This window comes from Ursus americanus, chromosome 14 (genome assembly GCF_024610735.1).
Source record: "Ursus americanus isolate L20-20 chromosome 14, mUrsAme1.1.p, whole genome shotgun sequence".
NCBI lineage: Eukaryota > Metazoa > Chordata > Mammalia > Carnivora > Ursidae > Ursus > Ursus americanus.
Genome location: NC_142140.1, coordinates 55,283,067 through 55,309,598, shown reverse-complemented (window position 1 = coordinate 55,309,598; position 26,532 = coordinate 55,283,067). Strand labels below are relative to the sequence as shown.

General features: G+C 46.7%; 1 protein-coding gene across 4 annotated transcripts in view; it reads left to right on the top strand.

Moving 5' to 3' along the window:
* Positions 1-26,532, top strand: part of ADGRE1 (adhesion G protein-coupled receptor E1) — a 54,022-nt gene that overhangs the window by 10,217 nt on the left and 17,273 nt on the right. For 2 of the 4 annotated variants that reach the window (XM_087867345.1, XM_087867348.1), the window contains exons 3-16: positions 784-930; positions 3,916-4,071; positions 4,188-4,307; positions 5,940-6,086; positions 8,211-8,360; positions 11,622-11,777; positions 11,894-12,013; positions 13,646-13,792; positions 15,915-16,064; positions 18,748-18,888; positions 18,974-19,111; positions 20,273-20,361; positions 21,706-21,789; positions 25,452-25,629. In XM_087867345.1, the coding sequence (XP_087723471.1) occupies positions 784-930; positions 3,916-4,071; positions 4,188-4,307; positions 5,940-6,086; positions 8,211-8,360; positions 11,622-11,777; positions 11,894-12,013; positions 13,646-13,792; positions 15,915-16,064; positions 18,748-18,888; positions 18,974-19,111; positions 20,273-20,361; positions 21,706-21,789; positions 25,452-25,629 (1,923 nt within the window). The remainder of the gene's footprint in view (positions 1-783; positions 931-3,915; positions 4,072-4,187; positions 4,308-5,939; positions 6,087-8,210; positions 8,361-11,621; positions 11,778-11,893; positions 12,014-13,645; positions 13,793-15,914; positions 16,065-18,747; positions 18,889-18,973; positions 19,112-20,272; positions 20,362-21,705; positions 21,790-25,451; positions 25,630-26,532) is intronic. The other 2 variants (XM_087867346.1, XM_087867347.1) reach the window with 2 other exon arrangements.

Here is a 26,532-nt window from a genome sequence, read left to right as displayed (position 1 = left end):
GCAGTGTTGACGTTCCCACTTGACAGCGCTGAGCACTTTCTCAGGGCTGATGTCACCAGTTGCCACAAACCGGGGGACTTAAAAGAACAGAAATCTATTCTCTCACTGTTCTGGGGGCCGGAAGTCTGAAATCGAGGTGTCTGCAGGCCCATGCTTTCTCTGAAGGCTCTAAGGGAGTGTTTGTTCTGGGGTGGCTGGCAATCCTTGGTGTTCCTTGGGCTGTAGGCACCGCACTCGGTCTCTGCCTCTGTCGCCCACGTGGGGTTCTCCCTGAGCCTGTCTCTGTGCCTCTTCACCTCTTCTTAAAACGACGTCAGTCGTATCCGATTAAGGGACCATCCTACTCCAGTAAGGTCTCATCCTCACTGAGGTCTTTTCAAAAGAATTTTTATTTATTTATTTGAGAGAGAGAGCAAGCGTGAGAGAGAGAGAGAGCATGAGCAGGGGAGGGGAAGAGGGAGAGGGAGAAGCAGACATCCCGCTGAGCAGGGAGCCCAAAGCAGGGATCAATCCCAGGACCCTGGGATCACGCCCCGAGCCGAAACCTGACGCTTAACCGACTGAGCCCCCCAGGCCTCCCCTTCACTGAGGTCTTAAGTACATTTACGAAGACCCTATTTCCAAATAAGGTTGCATTCTCAGGGACCAGGGTTTAGGGCTTCAGCATATTTCTTGTGGGGGGCACAGTTCAGCCCACAGCAGTCCCTTTCACGCTCTCATGTTGGCTCCCTTTGAAGCCCACCCTGGGGCTCTAACTTGACCTCTTCCCTCTGTGCTTCCCAGACGAGAATGAGTGTCTGGATACCACCACGTGCCCCGCTTACGCAACCTGCACCAACACTTTGGAGAGCTTCTACTGCACTTGCAAACGAGGCTTTCTGTCCAGCAACGGACTGACACATTTCAGGGGCCCAGGAGTGACATGCGAAGGTAAGTACGCAGCCCCTCAAAACCCTCTGGTATGTTGTAGGGAGATCAGACCGAAGCTTGCTGAGTGGTGCGTGTACTTTTCGTAGTACTTTATCTTTTCCCAAACGTTTTTCCTCCCCGTCTCCTTCCCTTATCCTTCTTTTCTTTCTCTTTCTTTTCTTTAATGTTTTAAAAATTTAAATTCAATTAGCCCACAGAACATCATTGTTTGCTTTCTTTTTCTATAATGACAATGATTCCTGCTTACTCCACATTCCGACAATTGAGAGCTAGCATGAGGATGAAAATAAAAGTAAAAACCGTACTATTGGGGCGCCTGGGTGGCACAGCGGTTAAGCGTCTGCCTTCAGCTCAGGGCGTGATCCCGGCGTTCTGGGATCGAGCCCCACATCGGGCTCCTCCACTATGAGCCTGTTTCTTCCTCTCCCACTCCCCCTGCTTGTGTTCCCTCTCTCCCTGGCTGTCTCTATCTCTGTCGAATAAATAAATAAAATCTTTAAGAAAAGAAAGAAAGAAAAAAAGAAAAAAGAAAACCGTGCTATTTGTCAATATCCAGAAATAACCACCGATTTCCTTTCAGGTAACCTCCTTTTGGTTGTCTCTCCATGCAGAAAACCAGAATTTCTTTTCTTTTCTTTTCTTTTTTTAAGATTTATTTATTTATTTATTTGACAGAGAGAGAGAGAGAGAGAGAGAGCCAGTGAGAGAGGGAACACCGGCAGGGGGAGTGGGAGAGGAAGAAGCAGGCTCCCAGCGGAGGAGCCTGATGCAGGGCTCCAATCCAGAATGCCGGAATCACGCCCTGAGCCGAAGGCAGACGCTTAAGGATTGAGCCACCCAGGCGCCCCAGAAAACAAGAATTTCTAACATTCACTGAGTACCAGGTCTCCTGTGGAGGGCTCTCTACGCATTTTTTTTTTTTAAAGATTTTATTTATTTATTCGACAGAGAGAGAGACAGCCAGCGAGAGAGGGAACACAAGCAGGGGGAGTGGGAGAGGAAGAAGCAGGCTCATAGCGGAGGAGCCCGATGTGGGGCTCGATCCCATAACGCCGGGATCATGCCCTGAGCCGAAGGCAGACGCTTCACTGCTGTGCCACCCAGGCGCACCCTCTCTATGCATTTTTTACATTAAACTGAGTTCGGTCATTATGATGATCTCCACTGCACAGATGAGGAAACTGCTTGGGGCACTGGAATGACTCATTCACAGGCGTGCGGTCGAACTGGCCTCCAAACCCACATCTTTCCGACTCTCACAGCAGTTTCTGAATCACGTCGCCTAGTTGTGAGGTGTTGGGGAAATGTATTTACCCTCTCCAAGCCTCCATGTTTCCATCTGTTGAATGAGCGTATAAGAGTACTTAACTCAAAGGATAGTTGGGAATTATTAAATGCACTCGTGGGAATGCAGCGTGCTAGGTGCAGTACTAGAGGACTACTGATGGGAGTAATATAAACGGAAATAACCCCCAGAGTGAGCGAAGGTCTTTGTCTGCATTTCTTATACTTAGATCCCAATTCTCCCTTAGACAGTCACAATCTGTCAAGATCTTTGACAGTCAAGATCTGGTCTCTGAATAAGACCAGGGGTCGGCAAACGTTTTATGCAAGGGGCCAAAGAGTAAATATTTTGGAGGTTGCAAGCCAAATGATCTCTCTCATGACTACTTAATACTCCAGTTGTAGTGTGAAAAGAGCCATAGATGATACACGAATGAATGGATGTGGCTTTGTTCCAACAAAACCTTATTTATACAAACAGGTGGTGGACTGGATTTGACCCATGTGCCGTAGTTTGCTGGGCTCTGAATAAGAGAATTCATTTCTATTGTTGTAGTAGCCAGGGTGCCCCCAAATCCTTCTCTGTCTTTGGGTTACAGTTCATGGGGTATTTCGTCAATTTCGATAGTCCTGATGGGCCCCGGTTTCAAAATTTGGGTTGAAATCAACATTCCCCATCTAGAAAATGATGGCTCCTATAGCAAGGATTTCATCCCCTTTATGCCTTTGACCGCCCCCCCGCATGGTGCCTGACATCTTGTGAGTAGTCAGTAGATACTTGTTGAATGAAGGAACACATTACCTTATTCTTTATGTCAGCTACAGATTTAATCAGCCTTAATCGGCTGTTTCTAATGTTTTACTACTTCAAATGCAGGTGGAATGAACATTCCTGTGGTCTGATCTTGATGCAGCGGGGTAGCTCCAGATTTCTGTGTAGGAGAGGCACGATTTTCTGGGAGGAGCTGTAAGAGACTTGCCTTGAAGCTGTACTTGCATAAGTATGTAGCAAGGGTTTAGGATGACTTGGCAGACCAGGGCTGAAGGAGACTTGGGCAGGACCCCCCCATGGTACCACGACTGCACAATTTTATGGGTCCTCCCATGAGTAAATTGCTCTACGTGGCTTTGCAAATTGTTCTTTTTTATCTACTGCTGGGTAGCAGAGTACCCGTAAACTTAGTACCTCAAAGTAACGGCAATCATTTATCTTGTTCATGAATGTATCTGTCATTTGGGTTGAGTTTGGTGAGTGTGGCTTATCTCTGTTGCCTGCGATGTCAGCTGAGTTGGCTCAAGTGGGGGCTAGAGGATCCACTTGAAAGAGAGCACACTCACATGAGCTGGCGCTGGCCTTAGGCTAGCTGCTCCACCAGGGCTGTGGGCTGGAGGACTTGGTTCTTCTCCATGCGAGCTGCTTTCCTCATAGCTGGTTGGGTTTCCTCACAGTACGGGGACTGAGTTCCAAGGGAACAAGGAGGGAGTGCATGGTATCTTTATGACTTAGTGCCACCACCCTCACAGTCGCAGCATGCTCAGATTCCAGGGGAGGGAATATAGACCCCACTGCTTGCTGGAAGGAATACAGATTCACATACAACGAAGAGGAGAAGCGTGGAAGACACCGTTTCCGCCATCTTTGAAAATGCAACCCGCTACGCATGAGGCGAATTTGTAACTCCCAACTCTTTCTGTGTCCAGATATAGATGAATGTTCTCAAAACCCCCCACCATGTGGTCCCCACTCCATCTGCAGAAACCTTCTGGGGAGGTACAGGTGCAGCTGTGTCCCTGGCTTCTCTTCTCCCACCGGAAATGACTGGGTCCTGGGAATGCCAGGTCGTTTCTCCTGCACAGGTAATGCTCTCAGGCATGGGTCTTTGGTGGACAGTGACCACTTGAGTTGGGTACATGTGTCTCTCACCTCAGACACACCATCTTTGGTCTGCTCACTCCCCTCCACTGCTCCTCAGATGTCAATGAATGCCTCTCCACCGGCGTCTGCCCACAGCACGCTGAGTGTATCAACTCCTTGGGAAGCTACAGTTGCAGCTGCCGGGTTGGATTCATCTCTCACAACTCCATCTGCAAAGGTAGAGAGGACCTGTTTTTCTTTATTTACCTGCTTAATTAGTTAAGAACCACCTCACTTAATGATCCTGTGAGGTAGGGATTATGATCTTCATTTGGGGGATAAGAAAATGAGAGCTCAGAGCATTGAAGTAACTTCCCCAAGGATACACAGCTGTTCCAGAGAAGAGTCAGGATTTGAACTCCTGCTGAGGGCCTACCATGAGTCAAGCAGTGGGTCAGGTAGTGCTTGAGAGTAACGAAGGGCTCTGTCCCTAGAGTGAGATCCTCCCAGGGGATACTGGCAATGTCTGGAGACATTTCTGATTGTAGGACTGCTGGTAGGGAAGGAGGGCTGTGGGTGCAACTGTGATCTAGTGGAGGAGAGGCCAGAGATGCTGCTAAACACCTGAAATACATGGAACAGCTGCCCTACAACCAAAAATGATCTGGTCCCAGATGCCAGTAGTTCCAAGGTAGAGAAACTCCGTCCTAGGGGGAGATCAAACTCAAACTTCAGAACTTTTTCCAAAACGGTATTTGACTCAACACCTGAGAGGTATTCTTGACCCCCCTCCCCACACCTCTGTATTAAATCAGCCATCATATCTTGGGGAACCCACCTGCTAAATATGTTTTAAATCTCTCCGTTCTTCCCCAACCTTGGTTCGGGCTTCACTATTATTTTAGCAGCCTCTTCACTGAACTTTCCCTTCTTCCAGTCTTGTCCCTTGAATCCATCCTCCAAACCATAGCCAGAATATTCTCACAAGATGCAAGGGCTCCAACTTCCTGAGTCTGGTGCAGTGCTACTGTTCTCCGTGCTCATTTGTAGGGAGGGTGACCCCATCAAGCAAGGTATGCAGTGATCAAGCCCTTATCACATCCTCTTGGCTTGAAGTGAGAGCTATTTGAAGTCCTCTCTGATTTTTCTGATCCATTTGTATCAGTTAGCTATTGCTGAGTAAGAAATCACCCTGAAAGTTGGTGGCTAGAAACAAACACCATCTATTTGGCTTTCTATTTAGTTCATTGAAAGTTTAGGCTGGGCTCTGCTGGTCAGTTCCTTGGGTCTCTATTGGGATTGTCCATGTGTCTGTGGTCAGCTGTGGGTCAGCTTTGCTCATCTTGGCTGGGCTGGGGGGTCATGTGGAATGATCCATCTCTCTTTTACTTTGTCTCTCATTCTTCATTAGGCTAGTCTAGTGCTTGTTCCTATGGAAGAAGCGAGGGCCCCAAAGAATGAGCAGGAGCAAATAACTCTCTAGAAGTCTAAGTATGGAACTGGCACCACATCATTTCTGCTGCATTCTATTGGCCAGTGAAAGTCATAGGCCGGCTAGATTCAAGGGGTGGGGAAACAAGCCCCACATCTTAAAAGAGGAGTGGCAAAAAGTCACATTGCACCACACCGTCTGCATCCTATGTTGTAGGTACAGGGAAGAGTAAAGGAGGGCAGCCTTTTCTATGGTCATTATGTTGTGGAGCTATTTACCACTCTCCCCTTATACATGTTGGGCCAGAATTAATTCTCATGGCCATGCAACTGCAAGGCAGGTGAGGAGGAAGGGGAGAACATGCACGGTACATCTCTGCAGTCTCCTGTTCTCATTTCTTCATCGGCTTTGACTTGGGTTTTCATTTCCACTGATCAGATGTGGATGAATGTGCCGATCCCGGAATCTGCCCAGAGCACGCGACTTGCCACAACAGTCCTGGAAGCTACTCTTGTGTCTGCAACCTAGGATTTGAATCGAGCAGTGGAAACACGAACATCCAGGGCCCAGGAGAGACCTGTGAAGGTAGGTGGGAGAGATCTGTTGGGGAACAAGATCCAAGTCTGTTGGCAAAGACAGCAGTGGAAGGGGAGGGGTCAGGAGGAGTCTGGGCTGAGCACCCTCACCTGCTAAGCAGAAGCCAATAATCACTTACTCATTCATTCATGCACCCACTCAACAAATACTTCCTGAGAACCTACTATATGCCAGGGACTATTCTAGGGCTGGTGGATACAGCAGTGAATAACAGAGGCAAAATTATTTGTTCTCCTGGAACTCATCTTCCAGTGTCGGGGGAGAGAGAAACATAAATGCATGAACATATTGTGTGTCAGGAATAGTTGAAGGAGATAAAGATAAATAAGGCAGGGAAGGTGGATAGGGAGAGCTGGGGATGGGGGTCTCCATGTAATAGAGTAATAAAGAAAGACCATGCTGAGCAGCTGATATTGAGAAAAGATGTGAAGGACGTGAGGGAGAGAGATAGTGGGTATCTGGGGAAGGGTGTTCCAGGTGGAGGAAACAGCAGGTACAGAGGCCTGGAGGCAGGATCCCAGCCAAGGGATGTTAAGCTTTTCCACTCATGTGCTCATTGTCTTCTCAACAACCTGATGGTATCAGTGTATTTTGTACCCATTTTACAGATGAGGAAACTGAGCCTCCATTGTGATGGAACAGCTCTCCCATAGTCCAGTAGATAGGAAGTAGGGGAGTCAGGATCCGAACTGTGCCCAGTGTGACTTCACACCCTGTGTTCTAACTATCAGGCTATTCTGCCTCCAAATGAGGCTGCGACATCTGACAACCCAGGGTGGGGCCTCGCCTAGGGCCAGCGTTGACTTAATCCCCAAATTCCCAGACTCTGACTCAAGACAGCCTGGGAAGTTGTCCTCCAACAAGTCCAGAAGCAGATAGAGCCTGATTTTAAATCCTGGGTGTGCCTTTCCCAGGCTGCGTGACTCTGCACTATCGTGAAGCCTCCGATTCCTTATCTGAAAAACAGAAATAATGTTCATGTGCACTCACAGGGGCTGCTATGAGGCATTCCTTAAACAGGTGCATGCAGGACCTTCCTTAGCACCTGTCACAAAGAAGCTCAACATGCCACCAGTTAGTTTTTTATTTTAGTTAACAGATACTTCCCTCATACTTGCTGTTCTCCAGGCTCTTTTCTGAGTCCTTCACAGATACCACCTTATTTAATGCTCCAAAACCCCTATGGGGTGAGTACTATCATTATCCCCATCCGACAGATGATGGTGCCGAGACACACAGAGGTGAATTATCTTGCCCAGGCATTAGTCAGCTTGGGGCCACCAGAACAAAACACCGCAGACAGAGTGGTTTCAACAACTGAGATTTATTTTCTCTCTCTTCTGGAGGCTGGAAGTCTGAGATCATGGTCAGAGAGGGCTCTCTTCCTGGCTTCTGGACGTTGCCTGCATTCTGCATCCTCATGGAAAGCGAGCTCTGGTGTCCCTTCCTCTTCTTTTCAGGGCACTAATCCCATCTTAAGATCTCCTCTTAACCTCATCATCTTGCAAAGGTCCCATGTCCACCCACCACTGAGTGTTAGGGCTTTAACATATGAATTTGGGGGCGGGGGACATCATTCAGTCCACAGCACCCAGTAACACACAGCCTATAGGGACAGAGCCAGACTTTGAGCCCGGACTCTCCATGCTCTCCACCCCTCCACTCAGACACGTCTCAATTATTTTTTGATAAAGTAGTGATTCCTTGGAAAGCAATTGAGATTTATCAAAGAAAGAGTGAGGCAAGTGAGTTCAAACGCTGAGGGAGCAGAGAATACACCTTCAAGAACCTACAGGTCATCAGATAATCTGGATCAGGAATTGCTGAGGGATTAGAAAAGAAAGATGAGGTAAGTGAGCTTAGGTGGGACCAGACTCTTGGGGTCTCATGTGTTCCAATGAGGAGTTTGGATTTTATCCCGAGCTGCAGAGAGCCTCATCTGGAGATTTGTGTGAGTCATAGACCTGCCTCTTTGCACTTCCTTTCAGTAGAGTTTAAGGGGGGGTGCAAGCAGAGCCCGGAAGACTCACTGGCTCCGGTCCGGGTGGGGCTGTGCACTGCCACGGCCTCGGCGTCCTTCATCCTTTTGACTTAGACGGGTTTTCTGCCTAGATGTGGACGAATGTGCCAGGAACTCAACTCTTTGTGGCCTCAGCTCCGTCTGTATCAACACCCTGGGAAAATACAATTGCTCCTGCCTGCCTGGGTTCTTTTCACCTGCTGTTTGGACCCCTGAGAAACCGGAGGATTTCAGATGTGCAGGTAATGCTCCCAGGCATGCTGAGCCCTTTCAAAGGATGTCAAACCATCCTGAAATGTAATGGCTTACAAACAACGCTTTGTGCTTGCTCTTGACTCTGTGGGTTGACCGAATGGTTTATCCGGGGCACTAGGATGGCTGCCAGGTCCAAAATGGCCTTGCTTACATGGCTGGTAGCTGGTGCTGGTCTCTGGCTGTGAGCTCAGCTGGGTCTCTCAGTTTCCCTCATGGGCCCATCCTCATGGCTTCTTGGGCTTCCTCAGAGCATGGCAGCTGGTTTCCAGGAAGGGAAGTTGCAAGGGGAAGAAAGCAGAAACTGAGGGTTCTTATAAGACCTAGGCTTGGAAGTCCCAGAACGTTACTTCTGCCACAGTCTCCTGGCCAAAGTCATGGGGCCAGCTTAGAAGCCAAGGAAGGGGAAATTAACACCCTATCTCGCTGGCCGAGCAACACATGCACACAGGAAATGGAGGAATTGATGGCGGCCATCTTTGGAGGATCTACTCTACTGCAGAACATATCTTATGTTCTTTGACACCCCCCCCAGGGAAACGCATGGTTCTTTTCATTAAAAATATTCTATTTCTTTTCACTCATTGATCTTCACCAGCTGCTGATGCTGTTAGAGGCAGAACAATAGAGAGGCAAATATGAAAGGGACCTTAGAGATAAACCAATACAGCACTCCAGGCCCCTAGGCATCTTTTCAGGACCCCATTTCAGTCGGATTATCAATGCTTTTGGTTTATCTACTCGTAGGTTTCACTTTGCAGGAAGGAAGTTTCCCTCCGTCAAAACAGTTTTGAAAACCACGCACCTAGTCCAGCTCTATATGCAAAATGTGAATTCCACTTGTGCTGTTTATTTTATTATTATTATTACGTTTAATTAGCCAACGATAGCACATCATTAGTTTTTGATGGAGTGTTCAATGATTCATTGGTTGTATATAGAGTTGCAGTGGGTGCTATTTCTTTTCTTTTTTTTTTAAGCATATTATTTATTTGAGAGAGAGAGAGAGCACAAGCAGGGGGAGCAGCAGAGGGAGAGGGAGAAGCAGGCTCCCCACTGAGCAGGGAGCCTGATGCGGGACTCGATCCCAGGACCCTGGGATCATGACCTGAGCCGAAAGCAGACCCTTAACCGACTGAGCCACCGAGGCACCCACCATTTGTGCTATTTCTTTTTCTTTTTCTTTTTTAAAGATTTTATTTATTTATTTGACAGAGATAGAGACAGCCAGCGAGAGAGGGAACACAAGCAGGGGGAGCGGGAGAGGAAGAAGCAGGCTCATAGCGGAGGAGCCTGATGTGGGGCTCGATCCCATAACGCTGGGATCACGCCCTTAGCCGAAGGCAGACGCTTCACTGCTGTGCCACCCAGGCGCCCCCTCTCTACGCATTTTTTACATTAAACTGAGTTCGGTCATTATGATGATCTCCACTGCACAGATGAGGAAACTGCTTGGGGCACTGGAATGACTCATTCACAGGCGTGCGGTCGAACTGGCCTCCAAACCCACATCTTTCCGACTCTCACAGCAGTTTCTGAATCACGTCGCCTAGTTGTGAGGTGTTGGGGAAATGTATTTACCCTCTCCAAGCCTCCATGTTTCCATCTGTTGAATGAGTGTATAAGAGTACTTACCTCAAAGGATAGTTGGGAAAATTAAATGCACTCGTGGGAATGCAGCGTGCTAGGTGCAGTACTAGAGGACTACTGATGGGAGTAATATAAACGGAAATAACCCCCAGAGTGAGCGAAGGTCTTTGTCTGCATTTCTTATACTTAGATCCCAATTCTCCCTTAGACAGTCACAATCTGTCAAGATCTTTGACAGTCAAGATCTGGTCTCTGAATAAGACCAGGGGTCGGCAAACGTTTTATGCAAGGGGCCAAAGAGTAAATATTTTGGAGGTTGCAAGCCAAATGATCTCTCTCATGACTACTTAATACTCCAGTTGTAGTGTGAAAAGAGCCATAGATGATACACGAATGAATGGATGTGGCTTTGTTCCAACAAAACCTTATTTATACAAACAGGTGGTGGACTGGATTTGACCCATGTGCCGTAGTTTGCTGGGCTCTGAATAAGAGAATTCATTTCTATTGTTGTAGTAGCCAGGGTGCCCCCAAATCCTTCTCTGTCTTTGGGTTACAGTTCATGGGGTATTTGGTCAATTTCGGTAGTCCTGATGGGCCCCGGTTTCAAAATTTGGGTTGAAATCAACATTCCCCATCTAGAAAATGATGGCTCCTATAGCAAGGATTTCATCCCCTTTATGCCTTTGACCGCCCCCCCCCATGGTGCCTGACGTCTTGTGAGTAGTTAGTAGATACTTGTTGAATGAAGGAACACATTACCTTATTCTTTATGTCAGCTACAGATTTAATCAGCCTTAATCGGCTGTTTCTAATGTTTTACTACTTCAAATGCAGGTGGAATGAACATTCCTGTGGTCTGATCTTGATGCAGCGGGGTAGCTCCAGATTTCTGTGTAGGAGAGGCACAATTTTCTGGTAGGAGCTGTAAGAGACTTGCCTTGAAGCTGTACTTGCATAAGTATGTAGCAAGGGTTTAGGATGACTTGGCAGACCAGGGCTGAAGGAGACTTGGGCAGGACCCCCCCATGGTACCACGACTGCACAATTTTATGGGTCCTCCCATGAGTAAATTGCTCTACGTGGCTTTGCAAATTGTTCTTTTTTATCTACTGCTGGGTAGCAGAGTACCCGTAAACTTAGTACCTCAAAGTAACGGCAATCATTTATCTTGTTCATGAATGTATCTGTCATTTGGGTTGAGTTTGGTGAGTGTGGCTCATCTCTGTTGCCTGCGGTGTCAGCTGAGTTGGCTCAAGTGGGGGCTAGAGGATCCACTTGAAAGAGAGCACACTCACATGAGCTGGCGCTGGCCTTAGGCTAGCTGCTCCACCAGGGCTGTGGGCTGGAGGACTTGGTTCTTCTCCATGCGAGCTGCTTTCCTCATAGCTGGTTGGGTTTCCTCACAGTACGGGGACTGAGTTCCAAGGGAACAAGGAGGGAGTGCATGGTATCTTTATGACTTAGTGTCACCACCCTCACAGTCGCAGCATGCTCAGATTCCAGGGGAGGGAATATAGACCCCACTGCTTGCTGGAAGGAATACAGATTCACATACAACGAAGAGGAGAAGCGTGGAAGACACCGTTTCCGCCATCTTTGAAAATGCAACCCGCTACGCATGAGGCGAATTTGTAACTCCCAACTCTTTCTGTGTCCAGATATAGATGAATGTTCTCAAAACCCCCCACCATGTGGTCCCCACTCCATCTGCAGAAACCTTCTGGGGAGGTACAGGTGCAGCTGTGTCCCTGGCTTCTCTTCTCCCACCGGAAATGACTGGGTCCTGGGAATGCCAGGTCGTTTCTCCTGCACAGGTAATGCTCTCAGGCATGGGTCTTTGGTGGACAGTGACCACTTGAGTTGGGTACATGTGTCTCTCACCTCAGACACACCATCTTTGGTCTGCTCACTCCCCTCCACTGCTCCTCAGATGTCAATGAATGCCTCTCCACCGGCGTCTGCCCACAGCACGCTGAGTGTATCAACTCCTTGGGAAGCTACAGTTGCAGCTGCCGGGTTGGATTCATCTCTCACAACTCCATCTGCAAAGGTAGAGAGGACCTGTTTTTCTTTATTTACCTGCTTAATTAGTTAAGAACCACCTCACTTAATGATCCTGTGAGGTAGGGATTATGATCTTCATTTGGGGGATAAGAAAATGAGAGCTCAGAGCATTGAAGTAACTTCCCCAAGGATACACAGCTGTTCCAGAGAAGAGTCAGGATTTGAACTCCTGCTGAGGGCCTACCATGAGTCAAGCAGTGGGTCAGGTAGTGCTTGAGAGTAATGAAGGGCTCTGTCCCTAGAGTGAGATCCTCCCAGGGGATACTGGCAATGTCTGGAGACATTTCTGATTGTACGACTGCTGGTGGGGAAGGAGGGCTGTGGGTGCAACTGTGATCTAGTGGAGGAGAGGCCAGAGATGCTGCTAAACACCTGAAATACATGGAACAGCTGCCCTACAACCAAAAATGATCTGGTCCCAGATGCCAGTAGTTCCAAGGTAGAGAAACTCCGTCCTAGGGGGAGATCAAACTCAAACTTCAGAACTTTTTCCAAAACGGTATTTGACTCAACACCTGAGAGGTATTCTTGACCCCCCTCCCCACACCTCTGTATTAAATCAGCCATCATATCTTGGGGAACTCACCTGCTAAATATGTTTTAAATCTCTCTGTTCTTCCCCAACCTTGGTTCGGGCTTCACTATTATTTTAGCAGCCTCTTCACTGAACTTTCCCTTCTTCCAGTCTTGTCCCTTGAATCCATCCTCCAAACCATAGCCAGACTATTCTCACAAGATGCAAGGGCTCCATCTTCCTGTGTCTGGTGCAGTGCTAGTGTTCTCCGTGCTCATTTGTAGGGAGGGTGACCCCATCAAGCAAGGTATGCAGTGATCAAGCCCTTATCACATCCTCTTGGCTTGAAGTGAGAGCTATTTGAAGTCCTCTCTGATTTTTCTGATCCATTTGTATCAGTTAGCTATTGCTGAGTAAGAAATCACCCTGAAAGTTGGTGGCTAGAAACAAACACCATCTATTTGGCTTTCTATTTAGTTCATTGAAAGTTTAGGCTGGGCTCTGCTGGTCAGTTCCTTGGGTCTCTATTGGGCTTGTTCATGTGTCTGTGGTCAGCTGTGGGTCAGCTTTGCTCATCTTGGCTGGGCTGGGGGGTCATGTGGAATGATCCGTCTCTCTTTTACTTTGTCTCTCATTCTTCATTAGGCTAGTCTAGTGCTTGTTCCTATGGAAGAAGCAAGGTCCCCAAAGAATGAGCAGGAGCAAATAACTCTCTAGAAGTCTAAGTATGGAACTGGCACCACATCATTTCTGCTGCATTCTATTGGCCAGTGAAAGTCATAGGCCGGCTAGATTCAAGGGGTGGGGAAACAAGCCCCACATCTTAAAAGAGGAGTGGCAAAAAGTCACATTGCACCACACCGTCTGCATCCTATGTTGTAGGTACAGGGAAGAGTAAAGGAGGGCAGCCTTTTCTATGGTCATTATGTTGTGGAGCTATTTACCACTCTCCCCTTATACATGTTGGGCCAGAATTAATTCTCATGGCCATGCAACTGCAAGGCAGGTGAGGAGGAAGGGGAGAACATGCACGGTACATCTCTGTAGTCTCCTGTTCTCATTTCTTCATCGGCTTTGACTTGGGTTTTCATTTCCACTGATCAGATGTGGATGAATGTGCCGATCCCGGAATTTGCCCAGAGCACGCGACTTGCCACAACAGTCCTGGAAGCTACTCTTGTGTCTGCAACCTAGGATTTGAGTCGAGCAGTGGAAACACGAACATCCAGGGCCCAGGAGAGACCTGTGAAGGTAGGTGGGAGAGATCTGTTGGGGAACAAGATCCAAGTCTGTTGGCAAAGACAGCAGTGGAAGGGGAGGGGTCAGGAGGAGTCTGGGCTGAGCACCCTCACCTGCTAAGCGGAAGCCAATAATCACTTACTCATTCATTCATGCACCCACTCAACAAATACTTCCTGAGAACCTACTATATGCCAGGGACTACTCTAGGGCTGGTGGATACAGCAGTGATTAACAGAGGCAAAATTATTTGTTCTCCTGGAACTCATTCCAGTGTCGAGGGAGAGAGAAACATAAATGCATGAACATATTGTGTGTCAGGAATAGTTGAAGGAGATAAAGATAAATAAGGCAGGGAAGGTGGATAGGGAGAGCTGGGGATGGGGGTCTCCATGTAATAGAGTAGTAAGGAAAGACCATGCTGAGCAGCTGATATTGAGAAAAGATGTGAAGGACGTGAGGGAGTGAGATAGTGGGTATCTGGGGAAGGGTGTTCCAGGTGGAGGAAACAGCAGGTACAGAGGCCTGGAGGCAGGATCCCAGCCAAGGGATGTTAAGCTTTTCCACTCATGTGCTCATTGTCTTCTCAACAACCTGATGGTATCAGTGTATTTTGTACCCATTTTACAGATGAGGAAACTGAGCCTCCATTGTGATGGAACAGCTCTCCCACAGTCCAATAGATAGGAAGTAGGAGAGTCAGGATCCGAACTGTGCCCAGTGTGACGTCACACCCTGTGTTCTAACTATCAGGCTATTCTGCCTCCAAATGAGGCTGGGACCTCCGACAACCCAGGGTGGGGCCTCGCCTAGGGCCAGCGTTGACTTAATCCCCAAATTCCCAGACTCTGACTCAAGACAGCCTGGGAAGTTGTCCTCCAACAAGTCCAGAAGCAGATAGAGCCTGATTTTAAATCCTGGGTGTGCCTTTCCCAGGCTGCGTGACCCTGCACTATCGTGAAGCCTCCGTTTCCTTATCTGAAAAACAGAAATAATGTTCATGTGCACTCACAGGGGCTGCTATGAGGCATTCCTTAAACAGGTGCATGCAGGACCTTCCTTAGCACCTGTCACAAAGAAGCTCAACATGCCACCAGTTAGTTTTTTATTTTAGTTAACAGATACTTCCCTCATACTTGCTGTTCTCCAGGCTCTTTTCTGAGTCCTTCACAGATACCACCTTATTTAATGCTCCAAAACCCCTATGGGGTGAGTACTATCATTATCCCCATCCGACAGATGATGGTGCCGAGACACACAGAGGTGAATTATCTTGCCCAGGCATTAGTCAGCTTGGGGCCACCAGAACAAAACACCGCAGACAGAGTGGTTTCAACAACTGAGATTTATTTTCTCTCTCTTCTGGAGGCTGGAAGTCTGAGATCATGGTCAGAGAGGGCTCTCTTCCTGGCTTCTGGACGTTGCCTGCATTCTGCATCCTCATGGAAAGCGAGCTCTGGTGTCCCTTCCTCTTCTTTTCAGGGCACTAATCCCATCTTAAGATCTCCTCTTAACCTCATCATCTTGCAAAGGTCCCATGTCCACCCACCACTGAGTGTTAGGGCTTTAACATATGAATTTGGGGGCGGGGGACATCATTCAGTCCACAGCACCCAGTAACACACAGCCTATAGGGACAGAGCCAGACTTTGAGCCCGGACTCTCCATGCTCTCCACCCCTCCACTCAGACACGTCTCAATTATTTTTTGATAAAGTAGTGATTCCTTGGAAAGCAATTGAGATTTATCAAAGAAAGAGCGAGGCAAGTGAGTTCAAACGCTGAGGGAGCAGAGAATACACCTTCAAGAACCTACAGGTCATCAGATAATCTGGATCAGGAATTGCTGAGGGATTAGAAAAGAAAGATGAGGTAAGTGAGCTTAGGTGGGACCAGACTCTTGGGGTCTCATGTGTTCCAATGAGGAGTTTGGATTTTATCCCGAGCTGCAGAGAGCCTCATCTGGAGATTTGTGTGAGTCATAGACCTGCCTCTTTGCACTTCCTTTCAGTAGAGTTTAAGGGGGGGTGCAAGCAGAGCCCGGAAGACTCACTGGCTCCGGTCTGGGTGGGGCTGTGCACTGCCACGGCCTCGGCGTCCTTCATCCTTTTGACTTAGACGGGTTTTCTGCCTAGATGTGGACGAATGTGCCAGGAACTCAACTCTTTGTGGCCTCAGCTCCGTCTGTATCAACACCCTGGGAAAATACAATTGCTCCTGCCTGCCTGGGTTCTTTTCACCTGCTGTTTGGACCCCTGAGAAACCGGAGGATTTCAGATGTGCAGGTAATGCTCCCAGGCATGCTGAGCCCTTTCAAAGGATGTCAAACCATCCTGAAATGTAATGGCTTACAAACAATGCTTCGTGCTTGCTCTTGACTCTGTGGGTTGACCGAATGGTGTATCTGGGGCACTAGGATGGCTGCCAGGTCCAAAATGGCCTTGCTTACATGGCTGGTAGCTGGTGCTGGTCTCTGGCTGTGAGCTCAGCTGGGTCTCTCAGTTTCCCTCATGGGCCCATCCTCATGGCTTCTTGGGCTTCCTCAGAGCATGGCAGCTGGTTTCCAGGAAGGGAAGTTGCAAGGGGAAGAAAGCAGAAACTGCGGGTTCTTATAAGACCTAGGCTTGGAAGTCCCAGAACGTTACTTCTGCCACAGTCTCCTGGCCAAAGTCATGGGGCCAGCTTAGAAGCCAAGGAAGGGGAAATTAACACCCTATCTCGCTGGCCGAGCAACACATGCACACAGGAAATGGAGGAATTGATGGCGGCCATCTTTGGAGGATCTACTCTACTGCAGAACATATCTTATGTTCTTTGACACCCCCCCCAGGGAAACGCATGGTTCTTTTCATTAAAAATATTCTATTTCTTTTCACTCATTGATCTTCACCAGCTGCTGATGCTGTTAGAGGCAGAACAATAGAGAGGCAAATATGAAAGGGACCTTAGAGATAAACCAATACAGCACTCCAGGCCCCTAGGCATCTTTTCAGGACCCCATTTCAGTCGGATTATCAATGCTTTTATTTGGTTTATCTACTCGTAGGTTTCACTTTGCAGGAAGGAAGTTTCCCTCCGTCAAAACAGTTTTGAAAACCACGCACCTAGTCCAGCTCTATATGCAAAATGTGAATTCCACTTGTGCTATTTATTTTATTATTATTATTACGTTCAATTAGCCAACGATAGCACATCATTAGTTTTTGATGGAGTGTTCAATGATTCATTGGTTGCATATAGAGTTGCAGTGGGTGCTATTTCTTTTCTTTTTTTTTTAAACATATTATTTATTTGAGAGAGAGAGAGAGCACAAGCAGGGGGAGCAGCAGAGGGAGAGGGAGAAGCAGGCTCCCCACTGAGCAGGGAGCCTGATGCGGGACTCGATCCCAGGACCCTGGGATCATGACCTGAGCCGAAAGCAGACCCTTAACCGACTGAGCCACCGAGGCACCCACCATTTGTGCTATTTCTTTTTCTTTTTTAAAGATTTTATTTATTTATTTGACAGAGATAGAGACAGCCAGCAAGAGAGGGAACACAAGCAGGGGGAGCGGGAGAGGAAGAAGCAGGCTCATAGCGGAGGAGCCTGATGTGGGGCTCGATCCCATAAGGCCGGGATCATGCCCTGAGCTGAAGGCAGACGCTTAACCGCTGTGCCACGCAGGTGCCCCTGTGCTATTTCTGTTGAGAGTTCTCCTCGGGGATGCTTAAATATGTTTGTAAGTGGGGAGCTTACAGAAGGGCACTCTTTGGTTAGAGACTTTTTCTGCGATACCAAGAAGATAACAACTTCCCTGTACCTTCCAACTGTGGGTCATCCTCCTGCCCTGTGAGACCTCCAAATTAGTCTACATGCGTATCCCAAGGACTTCTCCCAACACTCCATGGTACAATATACTGTATACTTGCACAGGCTGCTAATGGATATTGCCTGTTTATTCCTTGTGTTTTGTGAATTGACAGAGGAATATGACGACTTTTGCCCTTACCTCTCTCCTGATTATTTTTTCCCAGGACATTCTATTCCGTATATCCCCTATGGCTCAGAACCCCCCAGAGGGAGCAGTAATTCCATATTGCCACAGTGACCTGGCATCACCCTATATTAGTAGGCCAGGGCTCCTCAACTCTGGTGCTACTGACATTTTGGGCTAGATAGTTCTTCGTGGTGGGGGGCTGTCCTGGGCACGGTAGGATGTTTGGCAGTATCTGTGGCTTCTGCCTACTAGGTCACTCCCTACCCCTAGCCCAGTCACGGCAACCAAAGATGTCTCCAGACATTGCCCAATGTCACTTGGGGGTAGAGGAGACACACTGCCCTCAGTTGAGAATCACTAGCTTAACATGATAGAAATTTCTTACTCTCATGGGGCGCCTGGGTGGCACAGCGGTTAAGCGTCTGCCTTCAGCTCAGGGCATGATCCCGGCGTTGTGGGATCGAGCCCCACATCAGGCTCCTCCGCTATGAGCCTGCTTCTTCCTCTCCCACTCCCCCTGCTTGTGTTCCCTCTCTCGCTGGCTATCTCTCTCTCTGTCGAATGAATAAATAAAAAATCTTAAAAAAAAAAAAAAGAAATTTCTTACTCTCATTACCATCCAATATAGACGTACCATATAGACATGGCCAGGGGGCAGCTTTTCTCCACATGGTGATATAGGGATCAATTCCCCTGCATCTGTTGGTTTTCATACCCCTTGGGGCTTTGGAATCCCTGCTTCAGCCAGTGGTGAGGAAAGAGAGAGGAGGCACACCCATTTTGCAACCACTTTGTCTCAGAAGTGACAAATGTCATACCCGCTCAGATTCTGTAAGTGAAAACTAGTCACATGGCCCCACCTATATGCAGAGTGTTCTGGGAAATGTCCGTGCTTGGGCTACCTTTTTTAGAGACAAACCGTTGCGTTGGAAGCATGACTTTTGTAGGATTGCTAGCCAGCTCGGCCTCATGCCCATTCTCTACGCTGTAGATATCGATGAGTGCCTTCACATGTGCCCTTCCAACGCAACATGCACCAACACCCCTGGGAGCTACTTCTGCACCTGCTCTCCTGGCTTTGCACCAAGCAATGGACAGCTGAGCTTCACAGACCAAGAAGTCGAATGTAGAGGTGAGAAGAGGGTTGGCTGAACACCCGTGGAAAGAAGTATCTCCAGGTTCTTCCGGGTTGTTTGATATTCTCAAGTTCTTTGCAGATGTTGATGAGTGCTCCCAAGATCCATCACCATGTGGCCCCAATTCTGTCTGCACCAATGTCCTGGGCTCCTACAGCTGTAGCTGCCCTGGGGGCTTTGAACCCAATCCAGAAGGCTCCTTGAACTTCAGCTGCAAAAGTAATCATCTCTTTGTGTCTCTTAGTGATGGAATCTGTGTCTTGGTTTGGTTGTGAAATCCTCAATCTACTCAGACTCTGGATCTTCCTCTTACCTTTACCTCATCTACAATTCTCTCTTTTCTAATGTGTTCATTCACTAATTGATTAGTTCACTCATTCATTAAATTATTCTTGGGGCATCTATTAATTAATTAGTCAAACAGGCCCCTGCGCTAGGTACTGATGATTCAATCCTGGATGTGATGGACGTGATACTCGCCTTCATGTAGTTTATAGTGTAGGGAAGGAAGTAGAGAACACACACATAATTATTTAATAAGCACGACGAGTGTGACCCCCGAAAAATCATAGTGCACTTCAGAGTGAGTAATGAGATATTTAATATACTCTGGGCAAGTGACATTTAAGCTGAAGCTTGATGGAAGAGTAGGAATTATCCAGATGAAGAGTGGAGATCTCAGTGTGGGGGGTTGTGGCATGTGCAAAGGCCCTGAGGCTAGCACAGAGTGAGGACCAGGGGAAATGGCATTAGGTGCACCTGTGGACATGGGCAGAGGTCAGATCCTGCAGGAACTGGTGAGCCATGTGAGGAATTTTGGAGATGGGTTCCCCCCTCCGCCCGGGAACAATAGGGAACAGTGAATGGTTTAAATTTTTTAGAACTGTGGATGACTTGATACATTAAAAATAGGGGTAGCTTATATGGAGGCAATGAAGCATAATAATAAAATGAGTACCGGTGAGGCCCTTGCCAACACGAGAACTAGGATATCATCGATGCCATTGTGTTTCCTGCATGTTCCTTCCCCATTGCATCTCTCTTAGTTCTTCCCAGAGGAGACTACTTGGAACTTCGTGTTTATAATTCCCCTACTTAAAAAGAAGTGCCCCCCATGTATGTATCCTTAAACAATACTTCACTTAGTTTTGTTTGCTTTGGGGCGTTATAAAAATGGCATCATGCTCTGTATAGTCTTTTCCTACCTGTTCTTTTCCCTCGGTCTCTTGCTTCTCAGAGTCCCCAGTGTTTCAGTGTGTAGCTGCCATATAATCTGGTAATGGATGGATTCGAAGCAGGGGATAATGAAATCAGACCTGTCTTTTAATCATAGCTTCCTGTGGTTGAGCTTTAATTTGGTTGCTTTTGTTTTCTTCCTAGGGATTCCCTTCAAGTGTAAAGAAGATGTGATACCCAACAACGAGTGGGTCCAGCTCTGCCAAGTGGGAGGAGCAGTGGAGCCTGAATATGTAAGTGTTTTTAAGGTTCCTAGCTCTTGAGTTTCCTAGAAGAACTTCTAGAAGTTCCTAGAAGGTTCCTAGAAGCCACTCAGGTAGGATGATGTTTTGCAGCTTTAACAAAGGCTAAAAGAACGGTGACCTAAATTGTACAGCAGTTTATTTCTCTCCCTGTAAACAATCTGAGTGTCAGCTGTGGAGAGTTGATGTGCTGGCTCCGTAAATGCTCTGCCATCATCAACACAAGTCTCCCACTTTGTGGTCCAAGATGGCTGCTCCAGCCCCTGCCATCACGTCTGCGTTTCGGTTGGTGGGCAGGGGGGGAGGAGGGGAAGTGAAGGGCATAGTTCTTCTCTTTAAGAGTATAACCCAGTATCACTTCTGCTTATACCTGGCTTCAAGGAAAGCTGAGAAGAGAGAACATTTGTCTAAGACTTGGGAATTCTTTCACTAAAAGAAGAAAGGATGTTGAAGTCTCGTTACCAGTGAGGGTGCTGGTACTGCGTCTGTGTGATGTGGGAGGGGTGGCACACAGCCCCTGGGCCAGGCAAGGAGGAATTGGGGTGTCGTGATTCTCGATGAGGCTGTTCCATCTTCGGGGATTGATGTCATGATTTTCAATATGCGCTTATGAATTAGCTTGGGAATTCCCTTGGACCACTGCTGTTGTTTTTTTGAAAAATTGTGGTGAGATACGCCTAAAAGTTCACCGTTCTAACCACTTTCAAGTGCACAATTCGGAGGCATTTAGTATATTTGTAATGGTATACAATCACCACTTCTAGCCCTCAAACATTTCGTCCCCTCCAAAGAAACCGTATCCCCAACAACATTGCCCTCCGGTTGCCCCTGCCCCTGGCCCTTGGTAAACACTGATCTGCTCTCTGTGTCCATCAATTGGTCTATTCTGCATATTTCATATAAATGTAATCATACAGTACGTGGTGTGTGTGTGTGTGTGTGTGCGCGTGCGCGCACGTGTGGCTTCTCTCACTAGCACGATGTTTTCAAGGTTCATCCACATTATAGCAGGTGCCAAGGCTTTACCCTTTTTTGTGGCTGAATAATACTCGATTTGGACCCCTGGATTTTTTCCACCCTTTCCCCCATCTTTGACCCCACGAAGTAGTTTTGCTGTGTCTTTGCATTTGTTTCTTCTATTCATTGAACAGAAAGGTGCTGTGGCCCCAGGTCTGCTCAAATGGCGAGTTTCTATTTTTCTGAGAACTCCAGAGCCTCCTGGCACCTTAGGAGTTTAGGGCCACTCTTACGGTGGACTGGATGGCCAACGCGCACTTGACATGCTGGGGGATTGATCGGTCTGTGGCTCACTCGTGCTCTTTCTCTGGGGAACAGGGCTCCTTCTGCACACTACTGAATGCCACCTTCGGTGTTCTGGACGATGCCTGCGGAAACAGAACGGCCACGGTGTCTCTGAAGGTAACGACAAAGTTTTCGTAATTGTGTTTTGAACATCTTGGGAGACACTTTGGATATAATTAATGGGCTCAGTTATCATGTAATTTATTACAGTTGCAAGTTTTTAAAATTTAACATACAGTAAAGTTACCCTTCTCTGTCCAGTTTTAGGAGTTTTATTACCTGAATAGATCTGTGTACCCACCACCACAACCAGAACATAGAACAGTTCCGTTTCCTTTCCAAACTCTCCCTTGGGCTTCCCCTTTATTGTCAGATGCTCCCTCCACCACCAGCCCCAGGAAATCTCTGTCGCTAGTCTTGTCTTTTCAAGAATATTATATAAATGGAATCACACAGGATATGGGTCCTTTTCTTTCTTTTTAAAAGATTTTTATTTATTTATTTGGAGAGGGAGAGAGAGAAAGAGCATGAGCAAGGGGGAGGGGCAGAGAGAGAGGGAGAAGTAGGTTCCCACTAAGCAGAGAGCCCCGGGTGGGGCTCGATCCCAGGATCCCGGGATCATGACCGAAGTTGAAGGCAGACGCTTAACCAACTGAGGCCCCCAGGCGCCCCAGGATGTGGCTTCTTTCACTCAGCATAATGCCTTTGAGTCATCAAGATTGTGATCAATAGTACCAATTCCTATTTTTTTATAACTGTTAGTGACATTGTCTACATTCACAACATCGTGTAACCACCACCACTGCCATCCCCCCAAAAGGAAACTTGTACTCAGGAAGCAGCTGCTCCCCGCCCCCGCCTCAGGCCCTGGCAACCACTGATCTGCTCTCTGTCTTTGTAGACGTGACTGTCCTGGGTATGTTATGAAAAAAGAGTCCTACAAAATATGGTCTTTCGTGTCTGGTTTCTTACTCTGAGTGTAATATTTTTAGGGTTCGTGCACATTAAAGCACATGTGACCAACATCTCCCCCTTCCCCTGACTCCACCTCAGCTTTGGGCAGTAATCAGCAAGCATTTACATACAGTTTGTATGTCTGTGTGTCTGTCTGGGGGGGATGTTTGCATGTCCCCAATTTTTCATTTCTTCAGGGTAAATACCTAGAGATGAGATTACTTGGTCATTACAATTGTAGATTTGAAAACCCGGTTTTTCTTAAGACTTTCAGTTGAACTTACAGTTGTTGTTAGTTTATTAATAAATTTGGTTGGTTTCGTACCAAAGTAAGAATAATGCTTTCATTTGTAATTTGATTTAAAATTAATTTATTGGTAAAACATATTTGTTCATTAAGTGTACATTCACTCATTGGGTTTTCAGATTTAAATTTCAGATTACATTTCCATAAATAAGTACATTCACTTAGGGTTTTCAGATTAAATTTCCATAAACAAACCGTTTTTACAAATTTAGTTAGATTCCTTCATTTTATACTATGTATACGAATATTCTTATTTCCCTTCAAATTTCAAATACCTAATGAGGAAGATTTACAAACCTAAAAGGCAAAGTCACTACGCCTTCAAGGGATTCATAAATCCAATCGATCAGATGTGTAAATGTAATAATTCAGATTTTTTAAATGTTCAAAACCATTAATCCACAGCTGTGCTCTCTTACAGTGTTCATATTAAATACACGTTTACCGCACATCTAATTGCTTTGGGCAGTGAAATCACGTGGTTAATCAGCTTCTCTAATGTGTTGAATTGTTCCAAACCCTTTCAACAACCACTTTCCAGATTATGCCAAAGATCACAAAACTTTCTAAATTGAACACAAAAGTGTTAACACTATGGAGTCTTAGCTTGCCTACCGATTGTTTTTTTTTTTACCTCCCCAAGGAAATAAAACAGCGTTCCCAGCTAAGACTATATTTCACATTTCAAAGGGAGTTTTAATGAGGTTTCCTCAACCATAGAGTTGAGGACCACATTTTTGCAGGATGATTCTACCTGAGATTTTTTTGTGTATCTTGGTGGGGAGGGACCCCACACGCATGCCTTGTGCTTGGGATATGGTTACAGAACTCAGTGCGTCCTGTTTCCAGAAGGAACAAGCTGTGCCCTCATCCAGTGTTTACTGAAATTTTGTGTAGTTTTTTTTTTTAAGAGATTTATTTCTTTATTTTAGGGAGAAAGAGAGAGAGTGTGCACAGGGGAGAGGGTTAGAAGGAGAAGGACAGAGAGAATCTCAAGCAGACTCCCCACTGAGTGTGGAGCCCAATGTAGGATTCGATCCCACAACCCTGAGATCATGACCTGAGCAGAAATCAAGAGTTGGACCCTTAACTGACTGAGCCACCCAGATGCCCCTCTTTTCATGTTTTAACTGTCCAATTTGGATAGATAGAAATTGGTATTCCTGCTAGGATTTCAGTTAATTTCCTTCCCCATCTGACTGGAGTCAATTAATTTCTTCCTTGTATTTATTAGGTTGTGAATATTTTTTTGGGGGGGATCAGAGTCACTTTGCAGAAGTCAATTTATTGATGATCAGTAAAGGGAATCATATCAACATTCATAGTAATATTATTATTGTTATTCTTTCCTTAACTCTATTCCTCAGACATAATCAATGTTAACATTTAGATATGTATCTTTCCATACCATTTCACTTCGTGAATGCCTGTCTTTCTCACACACACACACACACACACACACACACACACACACGCCATTTAGTGAGCACCTACCAGAAGGATTCAGCCTCTGATACCAGCCTGCCAAGGTTCAAATCTTGGTTCTGCCCCCTCCTAGATGTGTGTCCTGTTTCCCCATCCAAAAATGGGCATCACAGTCTCTACTTCACAGATATCTTCCTAAAATTAACATAGGTAAGACACTTAACACCTAGCTTATAATAAGTATTGATTATTTTTTATGTCTATGTGCCAGAAACAGTAGAATCAGAAGTAGAAACATTTTAATGAAAGTGCTTGTTTTTTAAGTGAAATGAGATATCATATACATGTTATCCTGCAATTTGTTTTATTTAATAGCTCATGGACCTTTTCGCTTGTTAATACATCTATCTATCTATGTTTACACGTGTATGTATATTAAATATGTACATATATGTGTATATATGTATATGTGTGTATATATCTATATAACACCATTCTTTTCTTACAGCTGCATACTATCCCATGATTTGATTTCATCATCATTTATTTAGCCAATCTGTTAGACTTTAAGACTTTCTGACTTCTTGCTATCACAAGCCATACTGAAATAAACATCACTGGGCAAGATCCTTGCATGATTTTTAAGCATTTCTGGAAGAATTAATTCTAGCAGGGGAAATCGCTAGGTCAGAGCTATGTGCAAGCAATGCCATTCCAGGTGCTGATTTAAAGGTTACACCATTTTTCATCCCAAGGGGGCCTTTGGGTTCAGGAGGAAGCTCAGTAGATGCCCTTTTAATTCTTCAGTGGCCTTGACTGTCAACCCACTCTCTTGAGGAAAGAGAGAGAAGGAGGGAGGGAGACAGAGGGAGGGAGGGAAAGAGGGAGAAGGAGGGAGGAAGAGGGAGGGAGGGTGGGAGGGAGAAAGGAAAGAGAGAGAGGGAGGGAAAGAGGGAGCGGGAGGAGGAGAGGGAGGGAGGGAGAAGGAGGGAGAGAGAGGGACAGGGTTGAGAGAGGAACAAGGAACAGCTGCTGTCTCAGGGGCGGGGGAAGAGGGAGAGGGTGCACAGTGTGCAAACACCTTTCCTTGCAGAACACAGTTGAGAGCTTTGCCTCTGTGCTCGAACGAACATCCACGTGGTCCAACTTCACCAAAGAAGAGACCTCCGCGCTGGCCACTGTGGTCCTGGAGAGTGTGAAAAGCACCACCTTGGCAGCTTTCCTGAAACCCTCAGCAAATGCCAGTCAGACTGTTCGGACTGAACGCTTAGGTAACAGGGCAAGGTTACACCCGGGCACTGACTTTGAGGCGGGACCTTGGGTGATGCGATTCTCCGTGGCTTCCCTGTATCCCATTTCCCCAACTGTTTCAAACCTCTGAACTCACGGAAAAGTCAGTCCAAGGACTTGAACAACATCTCCCATTTACCGAGTGGCTGACATTGTTATCGATTCAACAACTCTCTGAGTCCCACAATAAATAAACACCTAGTATATGAAACACAGAGAGTGCTATGGAGAAGAGTACAGCCGGCTAAGTCAGCGAGAGAGGGTCAGGCTTGGGGGAGCATTGCTGGCTTACAGGGGAAGGGAGCCACGTACGTATTTGGGGAAAGATCAGGTACAGAAATACCTGGTGAGTTCAAGGAACAATCTAGAGGCCAGCATGGCCAAAGTGGAGTAGAGAATCATAGAGCCTGCAGAAAAGGAGGGGAGAGGTGGATTTTGCAGGCAAATGTAGGGACTCAGGATTTTATCTGAAGTGAGATTGGAGGCGGGGTACGGAACTGGAGAGTTTGAGAACAGGCGTGGCATTACCTGGCTTATATTTTAAAAAGATACTTCCAAACTAGAGAGTATTATGCTAAGCGAAAGAAGTCAATCAGAGAAAGACAGTTATATGATCTCACTGATACGTGGAATTTAAGAAACAAGGCAGAGGCTCATAGGGGAAGAGAGGAAAAAATGAAACAAGATGAAACCAGAGAGGGAAACAAAACATGAGAGACTCTTAATCAGAGGAAACAAACCCGAAGGTTGCTGGAGGGGAGGGGGGTGGGGGGATGGGGTAACTGGGTGATGGAATGAGTGCTGGGTGTTATATAAGAATGAAGAATCACAGAGCTCTACCCCGAAACAAACAATGCATTATATGTTAATTAATTAAATTTAAA